The 24,444-nt window shown below is 49.2% G+C and overlaps 1 protein-coding gene across 3 annotated transcripts in view; it reads left to right on the top strand.

Annotated features, from left to right (window-relative positions):
- Positions 1 to 19,700: 19,700 nt before the first annotated feature.
- The window catches only part of LOC128752306 (phosphatidylinositol 3-kinase regulatory subunit gamma), a 104,012-nt gene continuing 99,268 nt past the window's right edge, over positions 19,701 to 24,444 (top strand). Inside the window, exons 1-2 of one of the 3 annotated variants that reach the window (XM_053853387.1) lie at positions 19,701 to 20,065; positions 20,597 to 20,928. In XM_053853387.1, coding sequence (XP_053709362.1) covers positions 20,622 to 20,928 — 307 coding nt within the window. In that variant the 5' untranslated portion in view covers positions 19,701 to 20,065; positions 20,597 to 20,621. Of the gene's footprint in view, positions 20,929 to 24,444 lie in introns of all 3 variants that reach the window. The other 2 variants (XM_053853379.1, XM_053853395.1) reach the window with 2 other exon arrangements.

Below are 24,444 nucleotides of genomic sequence, written 5' to 3'. Positions count from 1 at the left end.
GAACTCACGTTGGTTCCCTCCTGCCTCCACTGTCTGTTATGCTGTCATCTGAAACACAGCACAAAGTGAAGCGTCCTATTTCACTCAGTTACCAGTCTGAGTCCCACATGTGTGATGTCACGAGGAGACGTTAGACGCGCCATTGTCAATGTTGATCCGATGCCGAGGTCGGCATTAATTCCAGTCCACCAACTGGCTCCTGACCTTCACTCGTCGGTCACGTGGTGCTTCTGCTTCATCCGTTAATTGTAGCCACGACTGCGGTTGTGCTCCGCTCCACTCTCTACACAAGTTCAGAAAACTCACATCTGCGCCTGGCTGAAGGAGGGCTACCGTTTCCAGTCCAGCTGGAACTGGTGGGTGGAGATCCTGGTGGCCTGTCAGCGATGCCTTCTGTCGGCTCTCCTTTTGGTTCTTTGGAAGAGGATCTTGATATTTTCACAGCACCAGCTTACTTTGAATTTGAAGCGCTCGTAACTCTCAGGGCTTCAGGCCAGTGCCTGGGCCGAGGATCAGCACCTCTCATGTTGTCGGCTGTGGGGGGAATGTCTCTCTCCTCTCTGGACGCTCTGCAGCGCCGTCATTCATGAGGCCTCGGAGGTGTGTGTGGTGTGTTGTTTGGGTTGTGAGAAAAACAGCAAGGTTTGAGATGGTAGAAATGGAGGAGGTTTTCTGGTCAGAAGAAAGTCTCAGCCTGTGTATTTCAGCTGCTGCCCCCACGGTTTGACACTCAGACCTTCATGTTGAAAATGCACGCCATAACAATATGACCGCCGAATTCTTGACCGGCATGTCGAAAGCCTCCTTCCAGTCTTCAGTGTTTGGAGCCCGAGAATAGTCCAATTAAAACAGCAGTGTCACATTGGTCCTCACCAAACTTCATGCACCCTCTCGCCTGAAGGTCTCATTAGGTCACTTTTCAACATCTCCGTGTCAGCGTCTCCCTGCAACACCAGGAAAGCCTGCGCCTCACACACACGCCTGCTGCAGGAGGCAGCGACCGACGTGTCATACTTCATCATCGTCCCCTCACCTTCCCCAGCAGCCCAGCCTCATCACACACACACACACAGGTGCAGGTATATATATAAATATATATATATATATATATATATATATATAGAGAGAGAGAGAGAGAGAGAAAGGTCCAGGCAAATAACAGGGAGCAGAGGGGAGCGGAGCCTGCCGGGATAGTGATCTGATGACACTGTGACAGCACCGGCCCCGTGAGACAAATGGACAACATTATGACCAACATCAAAAGTGAGTGTGAACGTGAGGGGGGTGGTGTAGGGTTTGCAGGAGAGGCCTGGGTTGGACTTGTCTCCCCTTCCTTCCTCACGGAACACGCTCGCCTGGCTTCCCTTCTTTGTCTGCAAAATGGCACGGGTTCCCATCGATAAAAATGAGGCTAAGCTAAGCAGCATACTGGAACCTTTTTAGTGTCGATCCATGGCACAAGACCTGCTCTTCAGCTTTCTGCCAAGATCCAGTGTCACTTTAAGGGAGCAGGTGACTCGGCAGGTCACCCGGAACGTTAGTGGAGGACAGTGTGTTTCTGCCCAGTGCTGCAGTCAAAGGCTTCCAAGAAGCGATAATGTCAGTGATGGATTCTGCGGCTGCACCTCGCTGCTTCCTTCATCAGCTTGAAGGACACTTAATTAAACACACAAAACGTCGAGTCTTGTCAGAGCGCGTGTGTGTGAGCCAGAGAGCAAACACTCCCATTAACTGCTTCACTCACTCATGCTCACTCCCTCCACCAGCCTGATACCTCCTCTGGGCTCCCACGGCAACATCCTTTCAGACCGATCCTAGCAGCTGCCATTTCATTTGGCCATTCCCACCTAAAGCTGGCCCCATGACGCGTAAGGCTAGAAGCGATCTGCTCTATGGACCTGAGGCCTAGTAGGTGAAGTCACGCCCTGCTTGTGCAAGCTTTTAGCTAGGAGGGCGTCTGGGCGTCTGCAAAACATGAAAAGATGGACGCCCGATTCTCATCCGTAGCTTGGCCGCCAGATTACGCTGGTATATGGATGAGAATCAGGCGTCCATTTTTTCATGTTTTGCAGACGCCCAGACGCCCTCCTAGCTAAAAGCCTGTGCTTGTGGATGGTAGTTTGCTGGAGAGCCTTCAGCTGGCAAGGGCCAAAGACCACACTGTCTTCTGACAGTTATAGGAGACTGGAATGCTTTGGACTGAGAGGTGCCTTCCCATCACCTCCTGCTCCTTTGGGGGAATGGGGGAATTCCTCGGTCAGCCCTCGGACTTCCACCCAGCAGAAGAACTCATCAGTCTGGTAGACAACCAAAACATCTTATTTCCTTTGCCGACAGGAACAGCACAACACTTGGGACGTAGCCTGGTGCTGCACGTCGCTAAAGACACGTACATGGTTTCTGTGGGTTGCTTGGGTCAAACTTCAAAGTCGATCTGGTTGTTTCACATCGGATCTTTGATTGTGTTTTACTGGTGAAATCGGCACCAAAACTGTTGAGAGAAAAACAACACAAACAAAGAGAGAACACAGTCAAAGAGGAGTCACCTCCCATTCCTCACACATTTGTAGCCAAGTAAATCCATGAATCAATTCCATCGGTCCTTCAAACAGGGCTGGAAGTGACAGTGAGCAGGTCCAAAGACTTCTGGCGGACGCCACTGTACGACAAAGGAAGTGGCCATGTCGGGCTGGACCAGTCGTAGCTGGAACTACATGAAGTCTTAGGCCAAAGTGGTCTCTCCATTCAGCTACTCTAAGCAAATGCACATTCTTCACTTCACTGTCCAGTTTAATTCTTTAGGGTGGGTCGGTTGCCAATAGTGGGTTTCACTGGGACCACAGCAGTTCTGCAGGGTCTCTACGGCAGGCTTGCGCATTTAAATGCACACTTGGGTTGCTGGAAATTCTGTGACTGTAGAGAGGGCGGAGAATCGGGTCAAATAGATGGACACTTCTGGGGTGGATGCTTACATTCTTCTATTGTTGGACATTCCTTTGAATTTGATGGGCAACCTTATTGACAGGTAAAGGTAGCGTTTTTGCTCCTGTTGATGCAAATATAGGGTTCTTTAAATCGTTGAATTGACTGTCTCTGCCTCCTCTTCAGTGCCACTGTGGCCCCCCCCAAGTCCGGTGTACGTCTTCAGCTGTCTCTCCTGGATGACTGCATCCACCGGTCAGTGGAGAGCTCAGCTCGTTCTTCACCATGATACGTGGTCCTCAAGACCGAGCTGAAGCTTTTGAACAAGTCCCTGCTCCTCCACCTATGGGAGGCCCTCATCTCCAACGTGAACAGCACATTTGGCTCTCCAAACACATCTTGGTCTCGCTGGCGGACGTCTCTGTGAATTGATGCTGGAACCGCTGTAATAAACCCTGAGATATCAGAACTTCAGCCGAGGAAAACTCTCCCGCACATGAATAACTGCACTTCAGACATCCTTATCAGTTCCTCGTTGCTCCACTCAAGATCACCTTTGTCTGTAATCCTCAGTGATGATGTAGTTTGAGGAGGCCGGGAGACAAATTGGTGGTGATTATGGCGGAGATGCCCTTCACTTCTCCTCCTCCTCCGTTGCCTCAGACAATCATGATTCTTGTGGAACACAATCGATACACACACCTGCTTTCTCCTGCTCACTCTTATTCCCCCAGGTTGATGTAATCTTCCCCTGATGCAGAGTCATTCATCCTCGCCGCAGCCTGGCTCCTGCGGGAATAGCTCAGATAGACGGTGGAATTTTCCAGCTCACGGAGTAAAACAATGAAGTGGCTCTCGGAGAAAACAGTTCACCAAAGAAGAGCTCAGCCAAACACGATAACGGGACCTTGTCAAGAGCGAGACACACACGGATGGATGCCAGGGACCTACAGCAGGGACCTGGGCAGGTTGGCTCTTCCCAGGGAGCCGACTGATGAAGAGTCTGGCAGTTCATCTGTTCATCTTCACCCGGAAAAAGTCTGTCTGTCATGGGCTCGCCAAGGTTTTTCTTTTCCAACAACAAATGCCGAGATGTCAAAAGCATACGAAAGCATCTGCCACTACCTGTGGAAGCTCACCAGCCTTCTTGAGGAGCAATGAACCAAAATTTCAGCCGCATTCTCTATAGACTGAGCTAGACTCCACACGTGCCACGGTGATGGAGCAGAAGACTTGAACTGAACGCAAAGTCACGAAGACCCTGGACCTCGAGAGTCGAAGGTGTTAGAGACACATTAGCTGAATTAGTTGAGAGACTGCAGCGTCCAAATTGTTTCTATCTGGTGAACTGAAACATGACGGAAACCACGGGAATTTTATTGCGCCCACCGACTCCTGGGATCCAAACTACAAGATGGAAGGACGCTGTCACGAACCCCCACCCTCACTTTGGTTTGAACTGCTTCCTGCTCCCGCCGATCTCGCCGCTTCTCCTCTTCCCGCCACACACGCACCTGAATCGGATCCTGCAATCATCCGCTTCACTATATGAACGTCGGCCAAATGACAACCGGCGTCAGTTTGTCACATGTGTTCTCGCTGGTATGACCCTCCGTGTTCGTCTCGACATCTTGAATGATTCATCTCCGGACCATGGACATTTTGCCATGCGCAAGTTCGTGAGTTTTTACTGATTGATCTCCTATTGTTTTCGGGTGTGTCCGTGCCTGATGACCTGGTTCCTCTTCCCGCAATCCTGTGGACTTTCCTCGTTTCCCTGGATTTGTTACGCGCTCTTGGACGCTTGTTGTTGTATCTACCTTTGTCTGTTGGACTCTTTCGCACTCAGGGACGCCAGTTGAATGTATCCAGTTGCTTGTTCTGCCTTTGTTGGTTTGGACTCGGTTGCCATCTCGTGTTGAGCTTTTGTACCGCCTTGTTTTTCCTGACTCCTTCTGGTGTAGACGTAGAGTCATTCTGTCCAGAAGTTGAGTATTCGGTTCATTATTCAATTGTTTGATTTAACCTTCGGACTAAGTCTCCTCCCTGCTGCACTTGGGTCTCCCCGCTACGTTCCTCACAGACGCAATGGTACGTCTCCATGGAAATCATGTGAAAGACTTAAGTATTCGGTAGGCTGGAACTATGAAGTACCGCAGCGCACAGATACACGTTTACGAGGAGATGATGGAAATGCAGCAAGAACAAGGGTGCAGTGGCCAATTTGTTCACCCTGGGACTTTGACCGACTCTTGTCCCACACTTGAAAACAGAGGAAGGAGGCATCTGTTCGTGTCCCACTGCATTCAATTTTCACAATGTGTCTTGGGCTCTAAAGTTTGGAGATTTTGGTTCTCAAAGACTGTTGTTGTTTGTGAACCAGCTGCTGGAATCCCTGCTTCTCTCTGTGCACTGCAGCTCAGGGTCCCATTTCACTGACCACTAAAAGGGTCACCCAGTCTCCTGGGAGGGAGGCCAGGTAGAACAGGACCAATGTGAAGTCACCAATGAGGCGGAGTCTGAGCCGTGCGCCGAGGGCCAGCCGTTGTTCTGGACTTGCCTGCGACTTGCTAGACTGTTCCTGAGCAACAGCAGGAGCTCCACTGGAACACGGGTACCAACTGCAGGGAGGTCACCATCGCTGGTTTACTGCGAGTCCACCTGCTTTCCGCATCTCCACTCTGAATTGCCCTGTTTAGCCATGAACCTGGAGGCAGTTTTGTGTGTTTGACCACAGCCACATGTTTTGTTCGCTCAAGCCTAAAGGTCACTGATGTGGTGCCAATTGTTGCTCTAATGAATCGATGGGGAACAAGCAAAAAAACAGCTCTGACATGTGGTTGTGATGCTGCGTTGTTGACCTTTACCGGCCGTGTTTGTAGAGAAATTAAACAGCCACTCCAGCGATCAAATCTCTGCGGGGATTATAAATCCAATCTGCCGCTCCTTTCATACACAAACACGGAGCAGATATGCTAACGGTGCAGGCCTCACCTCTCTTTTGTGTCTGTGCAGCCGGCGGCGAGCTTTAGTGGCAGTGTAAAAGAGCATAAATCATTTGATCTCTTTCCAGCTGAAGGATTTTGTTTGTCTATTCAGAGGCGTTTTCATAAGGCTTACTGCGCCTTCTCATGGAAATGCCTCTCTTCCTTTTCCAGCTCATCCTTTGTACAAGTTCTGCAGCAGCAGAATGCTTTGACTTCCCTTGTCCAGCATCTGACGTCCAGGCCGTCTGGTCCCCTGAGTTCCCACCGGGGTTCTGGACAGATGAGCTGGCCCTGCTGCCGTTTGTCCATGTCGGGGAGCAAAATCAATGCTGCTGCTGATCAGCGTGGCTTCAGCCCCTCCAGAGAAAACCGGACATCGGCATTCCCCGCTTGTGGGTGACTACCTTGACCCCGAGTTTTCAGTGTAGCTGGGGAGAACAGCTTCGTACAGGAGAGCTTGCTCTTTCAGACCAAGCATCACTGACCAGATGATTGCTGAGGAAGCATCTTCATAGTCAACCACCTGAGCACATCCTCCTCAGTGGGACCTCCAGCTCGTGGCCCAGCAGAACACCTGGAGTCCAGGAGACATCCTGAGAAGGTCCATGATCCACGTCTACTGGGTCCAGCTGAGGTTCTACTCGGAGTCTGGAACAGATAAGAGTGGAAAAGGCTCAGCTCCCCAACACAGATCCAGCCTCGATGACTTGAGATCCGTCTGTCCATCGCCAACTTTGCTGCACTCATGAGCGAGACATTCCAGAACCCTCAGACTTGGAGGCGCTCTCTCCCCTCAGGTGTGGAATTCAAAAAGGAGCAGATTTTACTGTTCCATTTCCATGAAACCGAGGAAGGAGGCAGGAGTCTCGATTCAAGCTGCGTGAGTGCGAGAGCTGGCCGCCTGCTCTCACACACACACACACGGACTCGTGAGTTTGAGGGCTGACTAATTAACATTGATGATCACACGTCGTCCTCACTTTAGCGGTGTGTGTCGCGGTGACTAATTGCTACATGATCACAGCAGGAACATGGAGGATGAGAGCAGGGACTCATCCAGTCTGTGTCTCACAGTCTCACTCATACACCAGCAATGACACGCTTTTTGCAGCTCGGGAGTTCAGCTGTCTCCGTCAGCGTGTGTTTAACTCTGCAGCAGAGGTTTTGCTTTTCTCCTTGCCTTTGATCTTCAATAAACTGATGAGGATCCTTTTATTTTCTGTTTCTTTTCTTCAGTTTTCTCACATCATTTTGTTTATTGGATTAAAAGCTTGTTTTATGTTTCCAAAATGAATCAGAATTCTATTATTATTTTTATATCAAAAAGCAGTGCTTTGTTCAGTTAGCCATCATGCTAGCTCGCTAGCTTTGCTCTGTGTCAACGGAGATGGAAACGGCTGAAGCTGTTACGGTTTTGTGTCGGATGCAGTGTTGGACGTGACTCCAGACTGCTTTGGAAAACACTTGAAGTGAAACTGAATGACAAACAGAGCATTTCTTATTTTGTTTTGGGACACAAAATCATCATCAAAGGAGATGGAATTAAAGGGAAAAAGACGGTCCTCTGCCTGGCTCTCTTCCGAGCCTCCACACACGTGAATCATTTCCAAAGACGGCGGCGAAGCGATTTTCCCTCCCAGGTGCGACGCATGTAGGCCAGCGGCTTCAAAGCAGCTCTGAGTCTCACACACCTCAAACTTCACTCTGGAACGTCAGAAATCTCACCAGGAGATTGTTAGGGAGAGTTCTGTTGAGGGTCGTTGAACCGCGAGAAGCTCGGGACAGTCATTGATCCATGATCTGAAGAAACTTGCACCTCCATTTTTGGCCACAAATCTTCATCTAATTCAAATGCATTTTTAATCTACTCCGGCTCGTGGTCGCTCATTAAAATTCACAGTGAAGGAGGCGCTAAATTCGCTTCCTGACAAAAGCCATGATGTAAAGCAGAACATCAGCCGCAGTTTTGAGGAGATCTTCACATGCATTCGTCCCCCTCTCCTGGTTTGATGGTTTCCCCCTCTCAGCAAATTAGAACGTGACCCAATTTCGCTCACTTTTCAGCAGACTTTGTCTTTTCCGCGGCCGCCGTCTGTGGGAGTTAGATAACGCTGGCGCGCTGCCTCCTGGTGGGCGTGAGGCTCCCGTCGCTGCGCATGGCCTCTAAACGTGCAGGATTCAAACATGCACTATTGATACGCCGTTGCATCATTCAGAATCCGCAGGCAGGCAGGCGGCGCCGAGCGCACGACGTCCAGTCCTAAGTTGTGTGTGTTTGAAGTGCGACCTCGCTCGATCAATCCCTCCCGACTTTCATCTTGTCTCCCTGGACTCCTGCTGCGCCTCCTCTCTTCCAACCGTCCAGCGAGCCATCATTACCGCGGCTGCATGCTGGGCCTCCTGTTCCCTTCTATGCCCTCTTCATCGTCTGCCAGGCGAGTGTCACCGATGGCTGAAGCACATGTTGTGGCGAAGCAGGCGTGGAGTCATCAAAGGTCGAACTCTTTGCTGGGGAGGGACGTCTTTCCCACCAAGCCAGGTGCGTCTTCTGATCACAGTCATGTTGGCACCGGGGTATCAGCCACAGGAAGCTGACTCAGCATCAGTGACACCACACGAGGCCTGTTGCTGGTGGACGCCGATGGGACTATGAGTGCAAGGATTCTGCCGGAGCGCTGACCACGGATCACGTCCTTCCTGCCAGGAATTTCACGAGATCACAGCAAGCCAAGACAGCGCTCGCAGCACGGAGGCGCATCAGTCGATGGTGCTTTGTGTCCCGTAAGACTCCAGAAAGAAACATCATCCTGACTAAATGGCAGGGTCATGCTTGCTCCTGGCGACACCCAGAGATATTAGGGGCTGTAAATATTGCACATGTTTAGCATTTATGACGGTTTTCAGAGTCTATTTATTACAGTGACGCTGCCCAGGCATCAGGAGTTTCCCATCGGATAGTCTTAAAAGAGTGACGATAATGGGGTGTTAACCTTCCATTCTTGGTCAGGAAAGAGCAAAACCCAGTTCAAAACAGCTGACTGACAGTCATCCTGTGTGTGGCCCCTTAAGATTGAGTTCTGGAAGGCCCTAAACTGTGAGCAGCTCCTCCTGCTCACCGTTGCAGCAGACGACCAGACAGCGATGGAGGTGGAGACGACTTCCTTTTTCTTGTTTCTTTCATGATTGCTTCTGCTGCCACTTGCCAAACCAGGGAAAACCTTTGCCTTTGGTCACACCGCCCATCGAGACCAGGAACACAGCAGAGGAGCAAGAATCCACCTGTAGACTTGATATCTATTTCACTGTTTGCGTCTTGTTGGTGTGACTTTCTGTCTCACACTTTGTGTTTCATTACTCCGACTTTTTTCTTCCACTAGATTCACGTCCCTTCGAAGGTGAGCAGCTAAACAGCTAAGCAGCGAACAGCCTCCGAAAGATTTGTTTTCAGAGTGGAGGGTAATTGGGAGTGGGATCACGGATTGCACCTGATTTTCTACGTTCTCAAGCGAAAAAGTATTGGTGGTCTTCACCATGAAGAATTGGAAGATGCACTCTAAATTCCCAAAGAGAATTCAGGGTTTGGTCCATGAAGATAAAGAAAGCTCACTGGCGTTTTGCATGCTGCAGTACTTAATATACAGCGCTACAAGTTTAGCATTTAAATTGCAAACCTTGGATGCTGAGACGAACCACACTCCCAGGTTAATTACGCTCCCTAACCTCGGCCAGCCACCGAGCTACTCTGCTGCAGCACATCGCGTTATCGTGTCCGGGCCGCTGGCTGGCTGCGCATCTCACTCCTTTGTTTCACAGAACTGGCAACACGCCATCGCCGCTGATGCCGTCTCTGCTGCTGCTCTGGAATCAATAAAAATCGCTTCTGCGGTTTCCGTCCTCGATTTCCTCTGAGGGTTTCTCCCGCGTGGAAATGTGGCTGAGCGATGGGAAACGGACGCGGAGAATAATTGCTACCTTTGAAGGGAGAGTGAAGACGTGAGACCTTTTCCCTCCGTCCCCCAAGACCCGTGATTCATATCCGAGACGCTGCCGGACTGAGAACGGCCAGGGCTGCGTGCCAAAGCAGCAGCTCTCGAACACAAAACACACAGAATGCTGCGTGTTGATGACGACCGCTTCCACTCCACACATTGAAATCCACTTCCTGTTGAACTAATGTGAGCCGTAATGACAGTGTGAAAGGTCAAGTGATTCATGAGTACGGTGCATTCCATATGCGCTGTACCAAGAACTTGACTTGTCGGACTGGATGCACTACAGTTGGAGCCGCATGAGAGAGAGAGCTCAGACTTGAACATGACGTTAAACAGTTGCAGGAACAGAAAAGCACCGTCCACATACAAACCAGTCCCTCCGTGATTTACAGACTGTTTTTATCGATTGTTGCAGCCAATTTTGCAGCAGATTATAAAAACATTGCAGTGAAAGTTGAGATCGTATTTGGTTCTGCAACAACATGCCAGCAAATAAGGACCTTTGCAAATGAGCTTGTGAAAATAGAGTCATTTTTTTGCCTAAAAAAATCTCCCACCCCCCAAAAAACAGCTCCTCACCAGGGCGGAGCCTGACAGGGGTTTGACAGGGGTTCGCCATCTTCTGAAGCGACTGAATAAAGAGAACACAGGGCGCCACCAAACTGGGAGTCGAACAGACAAACCAAGTCAAGGACCAGAATTTGACACCAAAATGAGGAGAGAGAAGAAGCCTCTGGGGGGTGCTGAATGACTCACTGAGTCAGTTGAAAAAGTAGCTCATGGGTTAGTGTACATATCCATATGTCCAGTCAGGTGTGGCGTGGATGCTAATGTGCAGGCAGGAGAAACTGACACTGACAGAAGACAAGGTCAGAATGAGTACATTTCAGAATGACTTCTGGCAGGACTTGGAATGTATCTGAAGATGATCTGGTGATGAACTTTAAGCATATCTGCTTCTTCATATATTGCAGAAAGTTCTGGACAAAGTTCTATTCTTTCTTGGAGCACCATGTTCCTGGCCTTCAGGAGAGGAGGGACGATCAGGGTGCTGTGGTCTCTGCTTATTATGGTCAATTATTAGTGACTCGTGTCCAGATGTGTGTGAAGACAGGTCTGTCAAGAGTCGCCATGCAAGGTCTCATATTCCAGTCAGCTGCCATTGACAAGCTGAGTCAGCAAAACGCTGTCTTGGCTTGACGTTTGCGCCACTCGCTCTTGAGAGAACGTGAGAACCATTTGAATCCAGAGAAAGCCACTGACGACCAAAAGAGGAACCCTTCAGCTCACCCAGTCTGGAAGGCAGCATCACGTGACTTCTCATCTGTGCTTCGTGTCCTCCTCAGCTCCAGCGCCGCTGATCCATCCCGTTTAGTGAGGCCATACACAACAGTATGAACTTCACATCCTCATTTCCTGGGGTTCCTCTCCTGTATTTCGCCCTTCTCCTGCGCTGACTGGAACAAACACACACTTGTTTCCCATGGCTGCCTATAGGAGCTAAATGTTTGATGACACTATTGCAGCAGCTTCCTGTCTTCAGACGGGATGCTTCGCTGATGGAGTGTTAATGAGACGAGGAGGCGGCTCTTGAAGTCCTGAACACTTCGCCAGCGATGGGTGGCGCACGGAGGCATTAGCAGCAGCAGACGGAGGAGGATAATCGATGATGTTGCAGGCACCCCTCACCCCCCTCTGTGATTTCTGAGTCAGCATTTCATGGCCTGTCCACTGCAAGAATGAACAACTGTGTAGCTGTTTCGGCGGAGATGTTGGCACGGGTCATTGGAGTGGACGGATGATGTAAGCAGATGAAAACACCTCCACTCAAATCTAGTAATGTCCTGGCAACCTTCACACGGAGGTCTAATGGAGTCGATATCCAAAATGTCAGAGGGAGATTTTAGCTGCGTGAACAGTGGAAATGGATGGATGGTTGATGGGTAGATGGATGGATGGATGGATGGATGGTGAATGAAGGGTGAATGGATGGATGGATAGATGGATGGAGGGGTGGATGGATGGATGGATGGATGATGGATGGATGGATGGATGATGGATGTACGGATTGATGGATGGATGGATGGATGGATGGATGGATGGATGGCTGGATGGATGATGGATGGATGGATGGATGGATGGATGGATGGGTGGATGATAAAAGGATGGATGGATGGATGGATGGATGGATGGATGGATGGATGGATGGATGGATGGATGGGTGGATGGATGGATGGATGGATGGATGGATGGATGGGTGGACTCAGCCCACTCTGCATGTGGATGGTGGTTCGTCCAGTAGATCACAGATCAGGTCAGTTCTGAAATGGTGGCTGAAGCGGAGGAGTCTGACGTCCAGAGACAGATGCTGTTGGGTCTGTAACTTTCCTCTCTGCCGCTCTCCCACACACCAGCTGGCTCTCTCGAAGTGAACCCATCAGTCGGCCACTTGATAAGAAGTTTGTGAGTTCTCTGATCCGGCTTCTCCGCGGCTGCTCTCTGGCGATTGATCTCCCGGTGATGGAATCATCTCACAGCAGCTCTGGATGAGCCGTCTGAGCCAGAGATTAGCTCCCAAACACAGAGAGAATTAAAAGCCTCATTAGCAGCCGACAGCCTTGTGAGCGAAGCACAGAGAGGCTCGATCTGCAGTTTCCTGCTTCAAACTGAGAACAAAGCTCAGAAAGAAAGGCTGTGCTTGGACCCATGAAAGTGATCCGACTTCCAGAAACCTTCACATCCTTGGGAGAGGATTGAAGTTGTGCAGCGTGATGGGGATGGTCAAACCCACTGAACCTTCTTTGTCATGGGGCTCGACTTTTGAACGTGCTGAAGCTGTCAAACGTGGGGTTGAGCGCCCCCTCAGTGGAGCCGCCCTCCTGGCTGGCCTGGCTTCCATCTTCGTTCGCTGTTGAGAGTAGAAGTGCTCCAGTCAGTGGACAAGCTCTGTCTTTCCTCTCCACTGTCCTCATGACTGGACATGCAGCACTGCTGTCCCTCTGTCTCTCTCCACCGCCCCAAGGTCTCGTCTCATCTGGCTTTGATTTGGTCCCCACCGCGCTTCACTCTGCGCGTCTCAGAAGCCTGAAACGTTCCTCCTGCTTATTCAAGAGCGAGTCGTCCCCTGACAAACGGCTAAACAAGAGCAGACGACATACAGAGGCTACATATGGAGCAGAGCGATAGCAGCAGCATGGGAAACGGCTGGAGGCGACTTGGGCCTGCGTGTGTCTGTGAGCCGTGCAATTAGTGGCAGAGAAACACATTTGGCGCGTGCACACCATCCATATCTCACTGCTCGCTCTAAGTGAATCAGCTCTGACGGTTTTCTTGGAGCCGCCGGCGCCGATCTGACAGGCGGAGTTCATCAAAACTTTACGGCTGATGGCAGCCTTGCTTAACTCTGAGCAGAGGAGGAGCTGAAGATCAGAGATGTTAGCGCCTGTCGAAGGTCGGCTCCCTCCCAGGACATCTCCCACTGGAGTATAGCTTTGGGCAAGAGCTTGGGGGGACACTCTGGACAGGTGTCCAGTCAGTCACAGGGTTGTGTAAACCTCTTAACCAGGTCTTTCTCCTTGAACAAGTTGGTTCAGACAAGGCGGATCCCAAGCACAGCGAGTCGTCTGGTTGGCTTCAAACCACGGAGGATCAAATGATTCCTCTGGCGAGTCTGACGTCCCGCTGAAGAGGGGGAGAAGCGAGGACGTCTCCCTCGCTGTGCCAATCCAGCGACCGCTTTTCGTCCGCTGCTGTCGTCAGACGTCGGCGTGTCAGCGACGAGTCGCCGTAAATAACAACGATCTGATCAGTAGAGATGGGATAAGATACAATTGTGAGGAGTCCGATTTGGATACTGCTTAACCATTCGGCTCCTTAGTGATGCCCTTATTCTCAAGGACGAGAAATAGGTCAATGAGGACCAATAGATTTGTTTTCAGATTAGAGCAACTCCATTCATGATGCCACTTACTGAAACTGTTTCAAAACTGTTTGAAAAGCTCCATGGCTTCAGCATCAGAGAAACAGGACTGAGTCCCATACAGAAATGGCGCCTGTGACGCCTGAACCGTGGAACAGTCGACAGAGAGCTGCAGCTCTGTTCATCTGAGCTCTTCAGCGCCACGCTAACTGTTAGCATACCTGCTAGCTCTGCGGTGTCCACCGTCACTGATCCAACACTCTTTCCATCACCAGACCACTGAGTCCTCGGATCAGGAACGGCCAGTGCTTCCAGTGCTTCACCTCCAACTCTGAAACTAGTCACTCGTCTCTCTCCCAGCTAAGGGGGCAGAGAGTGAACGGTAAATAGCGAGTTCTACACCACCACTAATTCAGGAAAAACGCTGTTATGATGCAAAGCCGGCGCTCTGGAGCCAAACAGAATTAACGCTCCTTTGATGTGCACAGACGCTCGGAAGCCAGAGGCAGGATTTTCAGACAGCTGTATCCGTGTGACTCATCCCTCCCCTCCTGTCTGATCCACTTCAGGAGCACAGCAACAACTCTTTCTTTCCACCTGTGCTTTTGCCTCCGCTTCGTCCTCTGGACTGTTTTTTTGTCTCTGACCAGAAAGGTCTGGCTCACTGGCAGCTGCCGACGTCGACCTCTGGCAAGGTGCTAATAGTGTTGGATGGTTCATTAGTTTCATTTCATTCAGTATGGAAATTTGTCTTTCAAATTCAGTTGGCTTGAATTAGCTTATTTGAGAGGGTTGGCTAGTTCGTCAGCATCATTATCATTAAAACCGCATCTCATGATTATTTATTTTATGTGACATCACTTTCCTCTGAATCTAAAGGCACAACTCCCATATACGTGTCATTCATACTTCAACGTTTGGAAGGTCTGTCCTCGGGACTCCTCCTTGGTAAGACACGTTGAGTGGGTTTCCACCACCAAGTAGGGGGCGCTAAAGGCCCAACACGAGTAAAAACGAACCATGAATTTGTGTTGAGTACGTCGAGGTTTCTCGTCCCACTTCGCCCCACGTTGGGCGCCAACCGTGACAGTTTAAGAGGAAACATCTTGGCAACAGCCATCAAACACTCGGCACATATTTCAATTCTGGCAGCAGGCGTTTCCCTGGGTGAAGTTCCCTGCCGTGTTCAGAATTAGCATTACGCCTTTCTCCGCCACTATCGGGTGTTGGCTTTCAAGTCAAGCCCGATCATGTCAACTCCTCACCAAGCGCCAGAGTGGTAATGTCCGGTCCCTCACTGGTGGCAGGAGATTAGACCTCCAGGTGTCTCCTCATATCCTGTGACCTACTTCCACATCAAAGACCGGGCCGTCTCCACGCCGACCCACGCTTGATGGTTCATGCATGTATTCTCTGTTTCCGTCACATCGCAGGGGAAACTCCCGGTGTTTTTGAAATCTCCATTCTCCTACGACACGGCGCACATCAGGTCCACGCTCAGAGTGAGAACTGCACAACGTATAATTACGTGGAAGAAAGGGTGTGTGTACAAAGAAAGAGAAGACGCCATGGACATGAGAATGTAGCAGACTTGTCTGTAGACACGTTTGGACGACCATTAAGATTTATTCTTCAGGTGTTGAGCCCCCCGTTGTAGAATTGAATCGCATATAATAAGCCTGATTTTATGTTCATTTTATTTTATTTGTCACTATTCCTTCAACTCTTGTCATTGGTTTTATCTGGGTTTGTTCCGAACCCCATGTATGTCCATAACTTTGTGAGCAAAATTGTGAATTGTACACAGTTGAATAAAAAGAAAACACCACGACAGGAGGAGCAAAAGGCAGAGCGGCGCTGGTCATAATCGTGGTTTAGTTTAGTGAATCGTGTTTATGAGTGATGACTTCTAGTCTCTCCAACCCAAAAGCAGATGGTCACATGACCCGGAAAAACAAGTTGTCACAAGATGGGAATAAAGAACGAAGAAAGAGGACAATGAAGACCTGAATTATTTTTATTTTTATTTATTTGCACTAAAAAATAGCAGACGTATCTCAAACACTGAAAACAGTGTTGCTAAAAGATAGTAAATTAAATTAAATTAAATTAAAAGCAGGTTGTTACAACATAAGTCTTTAAGCTTGACTTCAAAAAAGCAATGAAATAAAGTAAAATAAAATAAAATAATAAAGGCAAGAATAAATAATAAATAAAAAGAGTCGACCAAAGAGAAAAATAAAATCAGAAGTCAAAACAAGTGAATACAAAAATGCACGTTTGTCATCAGGAGTGTCACAAAAGTCAACCTTACGTGCCACTTACAAGAAAAGAAAAGAAGTGGAGGTAAGAGAAAAAAAAACTCAACTAAAAAAAAAAACACCCAGAAGTGACAATAAGGCCCAAACCAAGCCTCTGTGCTGTGGAGTTGTGACGTGTGGATCGATAACTGTGAGGTGAACGTGTCCTGGAGATAATCCTGGAGTGATGTGGGCATCAGAGTGTGTGAAGGATTCTTCAAATCCCTCCGATTAATCCGGACCTGCCCGAGGGTTCCGGTCTGGTGCTCCTGCATGTTTGCTGGAGATAAAGCAGAGAGCAGGAGCGACGGGTCTTGTCTGGCCCAGTGGTGGGGTCAGGACCACGTCCATACTCGCACCAGGGCACGTGCACGTGAGTGGGCATCGACGCGAGAGGCAAAGGGGTGTCAGACGGGTCTGCTGTGGAGGCCCGGATCAAGGTGACCAGGGTGAGCCTTGACCTCCTGTTGAGGTCAACACAGGTGTGGAACAGAGGTCATCACTGACAGGACAGATGAAGGAGGTTCACTGTGTCCTCCGTCACCACAGGGATCCATGAAGAAACTCTCCCACTTGAAAACAAGACGTGTTTAAAACCAGCCATTTTACTTTCACGTGGTTTCCTTTCATGCCAGCCTCGAGCGGTGTTCCCCAGGGCTCCAGTCTGGGGCCCCACCTTCTCTGCATCCACCTCCTCCCATTCATGACCACCGTCCTCCGTCACTGCCTCTGCACCAGCAAAAACAGAAGGTGACATAAAAACTTGAATATAGCCACCATGGTGGTTTATTGTGCTGTTGTCAAACTGATAAACAATATTTGCTTGTTTAAATGGATGTACGGCTCCATCATTGGTTTCACTAATATTCTGATGCGATTACACTGCGATTTGAGATGAATAAATGACAAATTCGCTAAGTAACTAGATGTATTTATTTTGTGATCGCATCCCACCCCGAATACACGATCAGAAGAGGAAATGACATGGAAATAATGGGAATCATCATTGGAATCCATGGCATGAAAAATAAAATACACCTGTCCATTATCATATCAAAAGTTAGAAAGAGAAAAAAATCATCAATCGTTGAGAGGAAAACATTTTCTGACAAATAAAAGTGATCAATAAATAAAACAGAAAAACATCGAATGATGCTGTATAGTAGGAAATCATACGAGGCGCGATACACGGACCCTGGCACCCGATGAAACAAAATAATGATAATAGTAAGTGAATAGTGAACATAATGAATCTGAGCAAAAACACGTCGACAACAGGTCAGAAACCAGAGAGTTCAGGTCTGATCTGACACACGTGTTCCCGCCAGGATCCTCCTCACCTCCATGTTCAGCTCTGCTCCCCTGCTGTGAGCCACAGAAGCCCCTCCTCTGAAGAGGCCTCGCTCCTGTGAGCAGAGACTGGAGGGATGAAGCCGCTCAGCTGGAGGACTCCCTGGAGCCCCGGCCCTTCCTCCTGGGTGGGGAGTCCTGGCTGATGGTGGAGACATGAGACTGTCACTGCTGCCCCCTGAGCCTGGTCCAGAGCTGCTCTCAGACATGTGATTCCTCTGACCCAGTCCCAGACCTGTCTTCCTCTGGAACCCACCTGATATTCATGCTTGTTATCACACATTCTAGGTGTCACGAGAAGAGACGTGCCGTGTTGGTTTCTATGATTGATTTGAGTCACAACAGGTAGCACATGTGGATTTCTGCCTCATGGAAAACCCGCTCCGGTGTCTATGTACTGACACACACGTCAGTCACTACGGCAAACACATTAGGACACAATACAATTCTCACTAGAATAGGTTTGGTGGGTCGACCAGAAATGATGCTTCACTTTGGTTCTCACATCACTGACGCTGCACCGGCACTGCACTACGTGGACCATACTATACTGTATCACTATATGCTATTAATCACGAGTACGACACTGTACTGTACTGTACCGTGCTGTGGCAGACCAACTATAACAAAGGCAGCTTCCCTGTAGTCGATTCAAAGAACTATCTCACCCACTTTACTGACTGGGTTATATACTGCGTGCCATAAAACTATATAGCTGTACTGTGCTGTACCAACTCTGCAAGCTGCTGAATAGAACGCTGCACTCTCTGCAGCTACACACTGGACCGACCCAACCAGACTTAGGCTACACTATACTTTACTATGCTACACTATGCTATTCTGTACTATTCTATTCTATACCATGCTATGCTATGCTATGCTATGCTATGCTATACCATGCTATGCTATGCTATGCCATGCTATGCTATACCATGCTATGCTATGCTATGCTATGCTATGCTTTGCTATGCTATATCATAATGTAAAAGTGAATGTTTTGGGTGCTTTGTTAACTGGTTGTGCATTGTTTGTTGTTGTATTTTATTTTGAAAGTCTCTACCGGAAAGTACATTTTTTATTGCTTGACAAAGACGAAAGAAAGTTTGTTTCCAGTCATCCATTTTTTGTTGAGGTATTTTTTACTCCGCAAAGAAGAATTGCTGTGCACGATCCAAGTCTGCCGTTGATGCAAAGGAGACCAAAGTGGTTCGTTCGTCTATATTTTGCGTTATATTTCCGTGACAATTGAAGTTGTTCTTTGACTGAGCTAATGCTAATGACTGTGTCTGGCATACATAATGTACTGTGCTTCACTATGATAACACACTGTACTATACTATACTATACAGTATGATACAATATTACAGTGTACCATGCTGTGTTGTACTGTTTCATACTATAGACTGTACTATAGAATAGTATAATTTTCCATAGAATACTGTACTATAGTCTACTCTATTTTTCTATAGAATATTGTATTATACTATAACAATACTATATCCAAACTATACTGTTCTATATTATATGATGCTCTACTATAACTATACTACACTGTAGTGTATGATATTAAAACATACTATATCATTCTGTACTGCAGTACTGCACTACAGAATACTGTATTACTCTTTTCTGTAGAATACTGCACTTTACTATGTGATCCAATGGTGAGTGATCCTGCATGCTGCAGTGTTTGTACTGAAGTAAACCACATTATAAAATAATGACCCTTGCAATTCTTGTATTTACAAAAGACAGGATACTAACAACACTGTACTTCAGTGAAGGTACTATGCCAACCACACTGCATCATAAGAACTGGACACTGACACAGTCACTCTCATAAACCTCACGTCTATATCGCAGTACTCCTGTAATATCGATTCTTTGCAGGGCTGTACACTCTGATCATAGTACACCACATTTAGCCTACGATCTTCTATACCAGATGGAAGTGCACGGCAGCTCAGACTCATCGAAGTTCTCCGTGCGTCTCCAACGCATCGAACTGCTCAGCACTTCTGACCTCCAGCGCTTAAACGGCCAGGTGCCGATGTAAAGTTGAAGCCAACCGAGTGGTGTTTTCGGTGAGAGGAGGGGGAGGTGGGGTCTGCGCCTCCTCCGAACACTTTGTCCCTGAATGTTCTTCCAGACATGTGATGACGCAGCAGTCTGTCTGCTGTCTGCTGCTGCGTCATGAGCGCAAATCCTCCCCAAAAACTGCACCGCTCCCTCTCAGCATCCGCCGACCGTCCTCCTTCACTTTTATTTCCCTCTTCTTCAGGAATCCAGCGGCAGAAGCTCTCCGCGTCTGGATTATTGTGGCGGGATCAAGACGCGGTGCCATGCGGTGTTTTGCAGCAGCAGCAGCGGCGGCGCGCCGCAGCGCGCTGTCCCGTCCCCGCCGCTGGATGCTGCCGGCATAATTTCCAGACGGCGGCGGGAGGAGGATGGTGGAGGAGGAAGGTGGGGTCTGCTCACATCGCCGCTCGCCTCAGCACCGTCTAACCATCCGCCCGGCCGAGGTCTGGACCGGCGCTACGGAACGGACACGTGGTCGCGCAGCAGCAGCCGCCGCCAGTCTGGAGGTCCTCTGGGGTGAGTTGGAATCCAGGCTCACGCCAGTCATGCTTGTCCGCTGCTCTCCGTCATCTGCTCTGCCACCCCGTTAAATGGCTTATAAAAGTTGACGGTGTTAAAATGAAACTTTCATTTGAAGTGGTGAGTCTTCAGGAGACGTCCCAGACCAGAGCCAGGACTCCAGACTCAGGCGCACCTTCTCCAGCTCCCCATCCCTCCAGATATCTCCTGCGAGAAGTGTGACTCTTTCACGTGGACGGGCCTCGGGCAGCTGCGACTCTCACTCTGTGGATTTTCACATGGTGAAGACTGAGTCTTGCAGGGATCAAATCAGAGCACTATTTTTGTGGATTTAAAAAGAATCGGGTGTGCTCTTCAGGGTTTCTGTTTGGGAGCAGACTTTCCACCTCAGGGATCAGACGCTCACCATTTGGAGCGCGTAATCCGACAGACACAAATCTCAGGCGGAGGTTCTCAGGGATCTTGAACTTTCTGTGACCGATCTCAAACCCAGGCGGTTAAATCTCAGGCGACGTCTGTCTTCATCAGCTTCGGGGGCGGCTCATGCATCAGGATGGCGGGCGACAGCTTTCAGTTCCGAGCGCTCTTCGAGTATCGACGGCAGCACGGTGATGACATCAGCCTGCAGCCCGGCGACCTGCTCACCGTGGCCAAGGCCTCGCTGCCGGAGGAGCAGGAGGGTGCTGAGCGCAGCCCCAGGGGGTGGCTGCACGGGACCAACGACAGGACCAAAGAAAAGGGCGACTTCCCGGGGACTTTTGTGGAGTATGTCGGGGCGTTGAGGACTGGCCCGCCTGTGGCGAAGACCTGCTGGCCAAGGACTGTGGCGCTGACCACGGAGAGCCTCGGAGCGTCATCGGGTAAGTCCATGTTACTGTGTTACGGTCTGGTTCTTGCAAGGTTTCTGCCTCTGCTCTGCTGAAAGCTGAGGCGACTCCCCTTGGTGTCACCTCCTGGCATCGGCCAGTGGAAAGCTTCAGGGGAATGTTGAGGTCTGCAAGGTCCTCAGGTGGAGAGTCACAGTTCAGGGTTCATGATGAAAAATGCCATTGGACTGAATCCTATGTCTGTCACGAGCAGGAGACCATGAGCCTCGAGTTGAGAGCTGGACCCGCTTCGCGGGGTCCACCTGAAGATCTGAACTCGTTGTTGTAAACCAGATCAGGTCCGTGGACTGGGCTCACCAGCTGAGACACCTGGAGAACTGGGTGGTCAGTGTGTCAGGTGGTCAAGCATCGCCTCACACTGGTGACTTCCCCAGTTGGAGCGAGGCTTCGTGCATGAGGAGGAGGTGACACGCTGAGAGCGAGATGAAGCCTGAAGCGGCCGGCTCTTGAGCTGAAGTGCTGACTGCTGTTTGCCTGTTATCTCGTGTCAAGATGTGGAGGACACGTCCGATTAAATGGGTCACATTTGCTTGTTGAGGCTTCACTTGGAAGCCGAACGTCACAGGGTGCGGATTCACTCTCGCTCGACAAGAGCTCAGCCATTTGCTTTGACTCATAGCAAACACAGAACCTCTGTTTTTGAGAAGACGTTCCGAACCTTCCGTTACTTCACGAGGACGACGTCCTGTGTCGCAGCTCTTAGACACAGTTGGACTTGCTTCATTAACAATGACTCGTCAATGATCTTTGCTGGGTGTGTCACACTGAGGTGTGTGAGGCTGCTTGTGGGGACCTCTCATGGCCATCACCCTTTCCCCAGCCTCTCCCCCTAAACCTTATCATCCAAAACACATGGCGAAACCTGAACCAGGACCAAACTGGAACCCGGTTCTTTTGAAGTCTTCATCCTCAAATTGCCGCTACACCTTGTTGGCTCCGGCAAAACACATAAGGGCCCCACAAGGAGGTGTTTTCCCCAGATATTGGACCCCTCTAGGATAGATATGCACAAACAGAAACATCTTTGAGTCCATTATGACGATACGCCATCCGCCGTGTTTATCGTCCTCTGCAGTGTTGTAGGCCGAGTCCATTCACCTGCAAATATGGAGCCTGATGTAGTGACTACATGACGCCAGCAGGGGGCAGACACCTGGAGCAACACTGCTGGGCGGTAGGAGCCTGGGCAGGAGCGATATATACGATATATAATAGCAGCACTGGGGTTCAGGCTCCTTCTGTAAACAACATCGTCGTCCTCTCTTGAGAGATAAGGAAGCGTGTCTTCAATGCAAAATCCGTAAAACAATGTCATTCATATTGGCGCCACCTGGTGACGTCACAGTAGACACACAAGGTGATTACAGTGAATGAATATAAAGGATGGGGAGTTGGGCGTGTTGTCTATAAATAGCAGTAAACAATAATATATCAGGTTGAGGTAAGATAAAGTGAAAATGGCTGCGATGGCGGTACGTTCATTATTCTCATCAAAACAACGGTCTTTTCCATCAGTTCTGACTGTGTGTTCTGGCAACGTGCATCCCCTTTCAGACGGGGTGAATCGCGTGTGGTCACGTGACTCCACCCAGCCATCCAGCCAGAGAAAGAGGGGAACGTTCAAGATACGAACATCGCTAAATGAACGTGACCGTTCACCCATCGGGTCATGCAACGACAGTGATCGACGTCACGATGGCGCTCCGCCTCCACAGCGCAGCCAAACACTGACCTTGTTTCATGCTCGATCGACAGCTGCAGGCTGTCTAACCGCTTTTGTTTACGTCTCTTGAAGGCATCACAAATACGTCCGGGAACATGGTCAACGGAGCAACCAGCCGAAATGTTCATTTTCAGATCCAAGTCAAACAATAACTTGAGGAAATGGTTAGCACAAGGACCCACGTGTGTGAAGCTACTCGCCTACTGAAACACTGAAAAGGAACTTTTACTTATCTCGGGACAAAATGGATGGTTTTTATTAATTTATGGGGATACTGACAGGAGGTCATATCGAGTGAGAAGAAACTGTTATGCAATGAGAAATTACATGAAAAAGTAACTCTTCTCTGTGCCCAGTTTGACACTCATCTCTCGAGGGCCCCCGGGAGTCACCCCTGGATTCTGGCTGTCGCCTCTCAACACGTGTCTGGGCGTCAGTTCAGCAGCTCCTCCCGCATTAATACGCTAATGTTGTTAGCCGCTATCACGTCTTCAACACCAGGTCGATGAGCTGCTGAATTCTTAGTTCACCACCATCGGCGTGTGGAATGAGTTCCTGTGACGGTCGTAAACCTTCAGTCCATCAAACGCGGCGCCTGCGCGCGACTTGATTCTCAGAAGGAATCGATGCGGAGACGAGGCGAGGGCTGATTTAGAGCCGCGACCACTCACGACAAATGTTTCAGCGAGGGAGATATACGGTCATCGACCCGTAAACTCCTGATTATTCCGACGTCATCTGAGCTCGGCTGCTCGCAGCATCCATCTCTATTGAGCGCTGAACGCACGCGAGTGCTTCACTTTAAGAGCCACGTTCATCTTGTTGCATGTTAATGACCTTCCAGCTGCCAGGAAGCTCATCTTTACTCCGTCTGCAGACGACACACCGACTCACAAAGGAAGATTCACAGCCTGGATGCAAACTTCGTTCTCTGGAACTGATGTTGTAGCGTCGGCTTCTTTTATCAAGGTTTGACTCAAATCTTAAACGGCATCGTCTGAGTCCGTTGTGGGATCATCGGCGATGAAGATAAACCCGCCTGTGCCATGTCACTCATGGCTTCCTGACGCCACACAATCTCACCGACCGTAGCTTGCTGCTAACGCTAACTGGCGAGTCAGCAGGGGAGCGATAAGACTTTCTGTTTTCTGAGCCGCTCCACCGTGCCGGCGCCGCTGTCATGCTGATCAGCCTGGCGATGAGAGGAAATGAGGCCAATGTTGGTCTCGACGCAGCAGGAAGTGTATGCTCGGCAAAAAAATCCCTTATTTATTTCGTAAAGTGAAAACTTTAGTTGCGTTTGGAGTGGAGTGCAGTCAAACTGGTAGATATCCTTGTTGGAAGCAACATTCAAGACATAGACAAAGCACAGAAACACAGTGAGCACTGTAGTTACAAAGGACATAAAAAATAAATGAATGAAAAATTGAAAACATTTTTTTTTTTAAACAAGAAAATCTAAATAAAAAATGAAGAATTAAAAACAATCCAATAAAAAATAATGGACATAAAATAGAACCGTAATGTGCAGAAAGGACCAAAACGTGTGTCTAGTCCAAGTTACATCATTATTCTTTTTCTTGTTAAAAGTCAAAGAGAGTCATAATGCAAAACTTTCACTGTGGAACTGATTTTTTTTTTTTTTTTTTTTTTAGCGCAGTGCGTCAGAGCTGCAGGTCAGTGAGCTGCTCGCTGGAGCGACAAAGTTCTCTTTCCTGACCTCCATATCAGACACAGGAATTTGGGATTGAAACAACTATTTTTTT

The sequence above is a fragment of the Synchiropus splendidus genome, chromosome 1 (assembly GCF_027744825.2).
Source record: "Synchiropus splendidus isolate RoL2022-P1 chromosome 1, RoL_Sspl_1.0, whole genome shotgun sequence".
Lineage (NCBI taxonomy): Eukaryota > Metazoa > Chordata > Actinopteri > Syngnathiformes > Callionymidae > Synchiropus > Synchiropus splendidus.
This window is presented reverse-complemented; position numbering and strand designations above follow the sequence as displayed.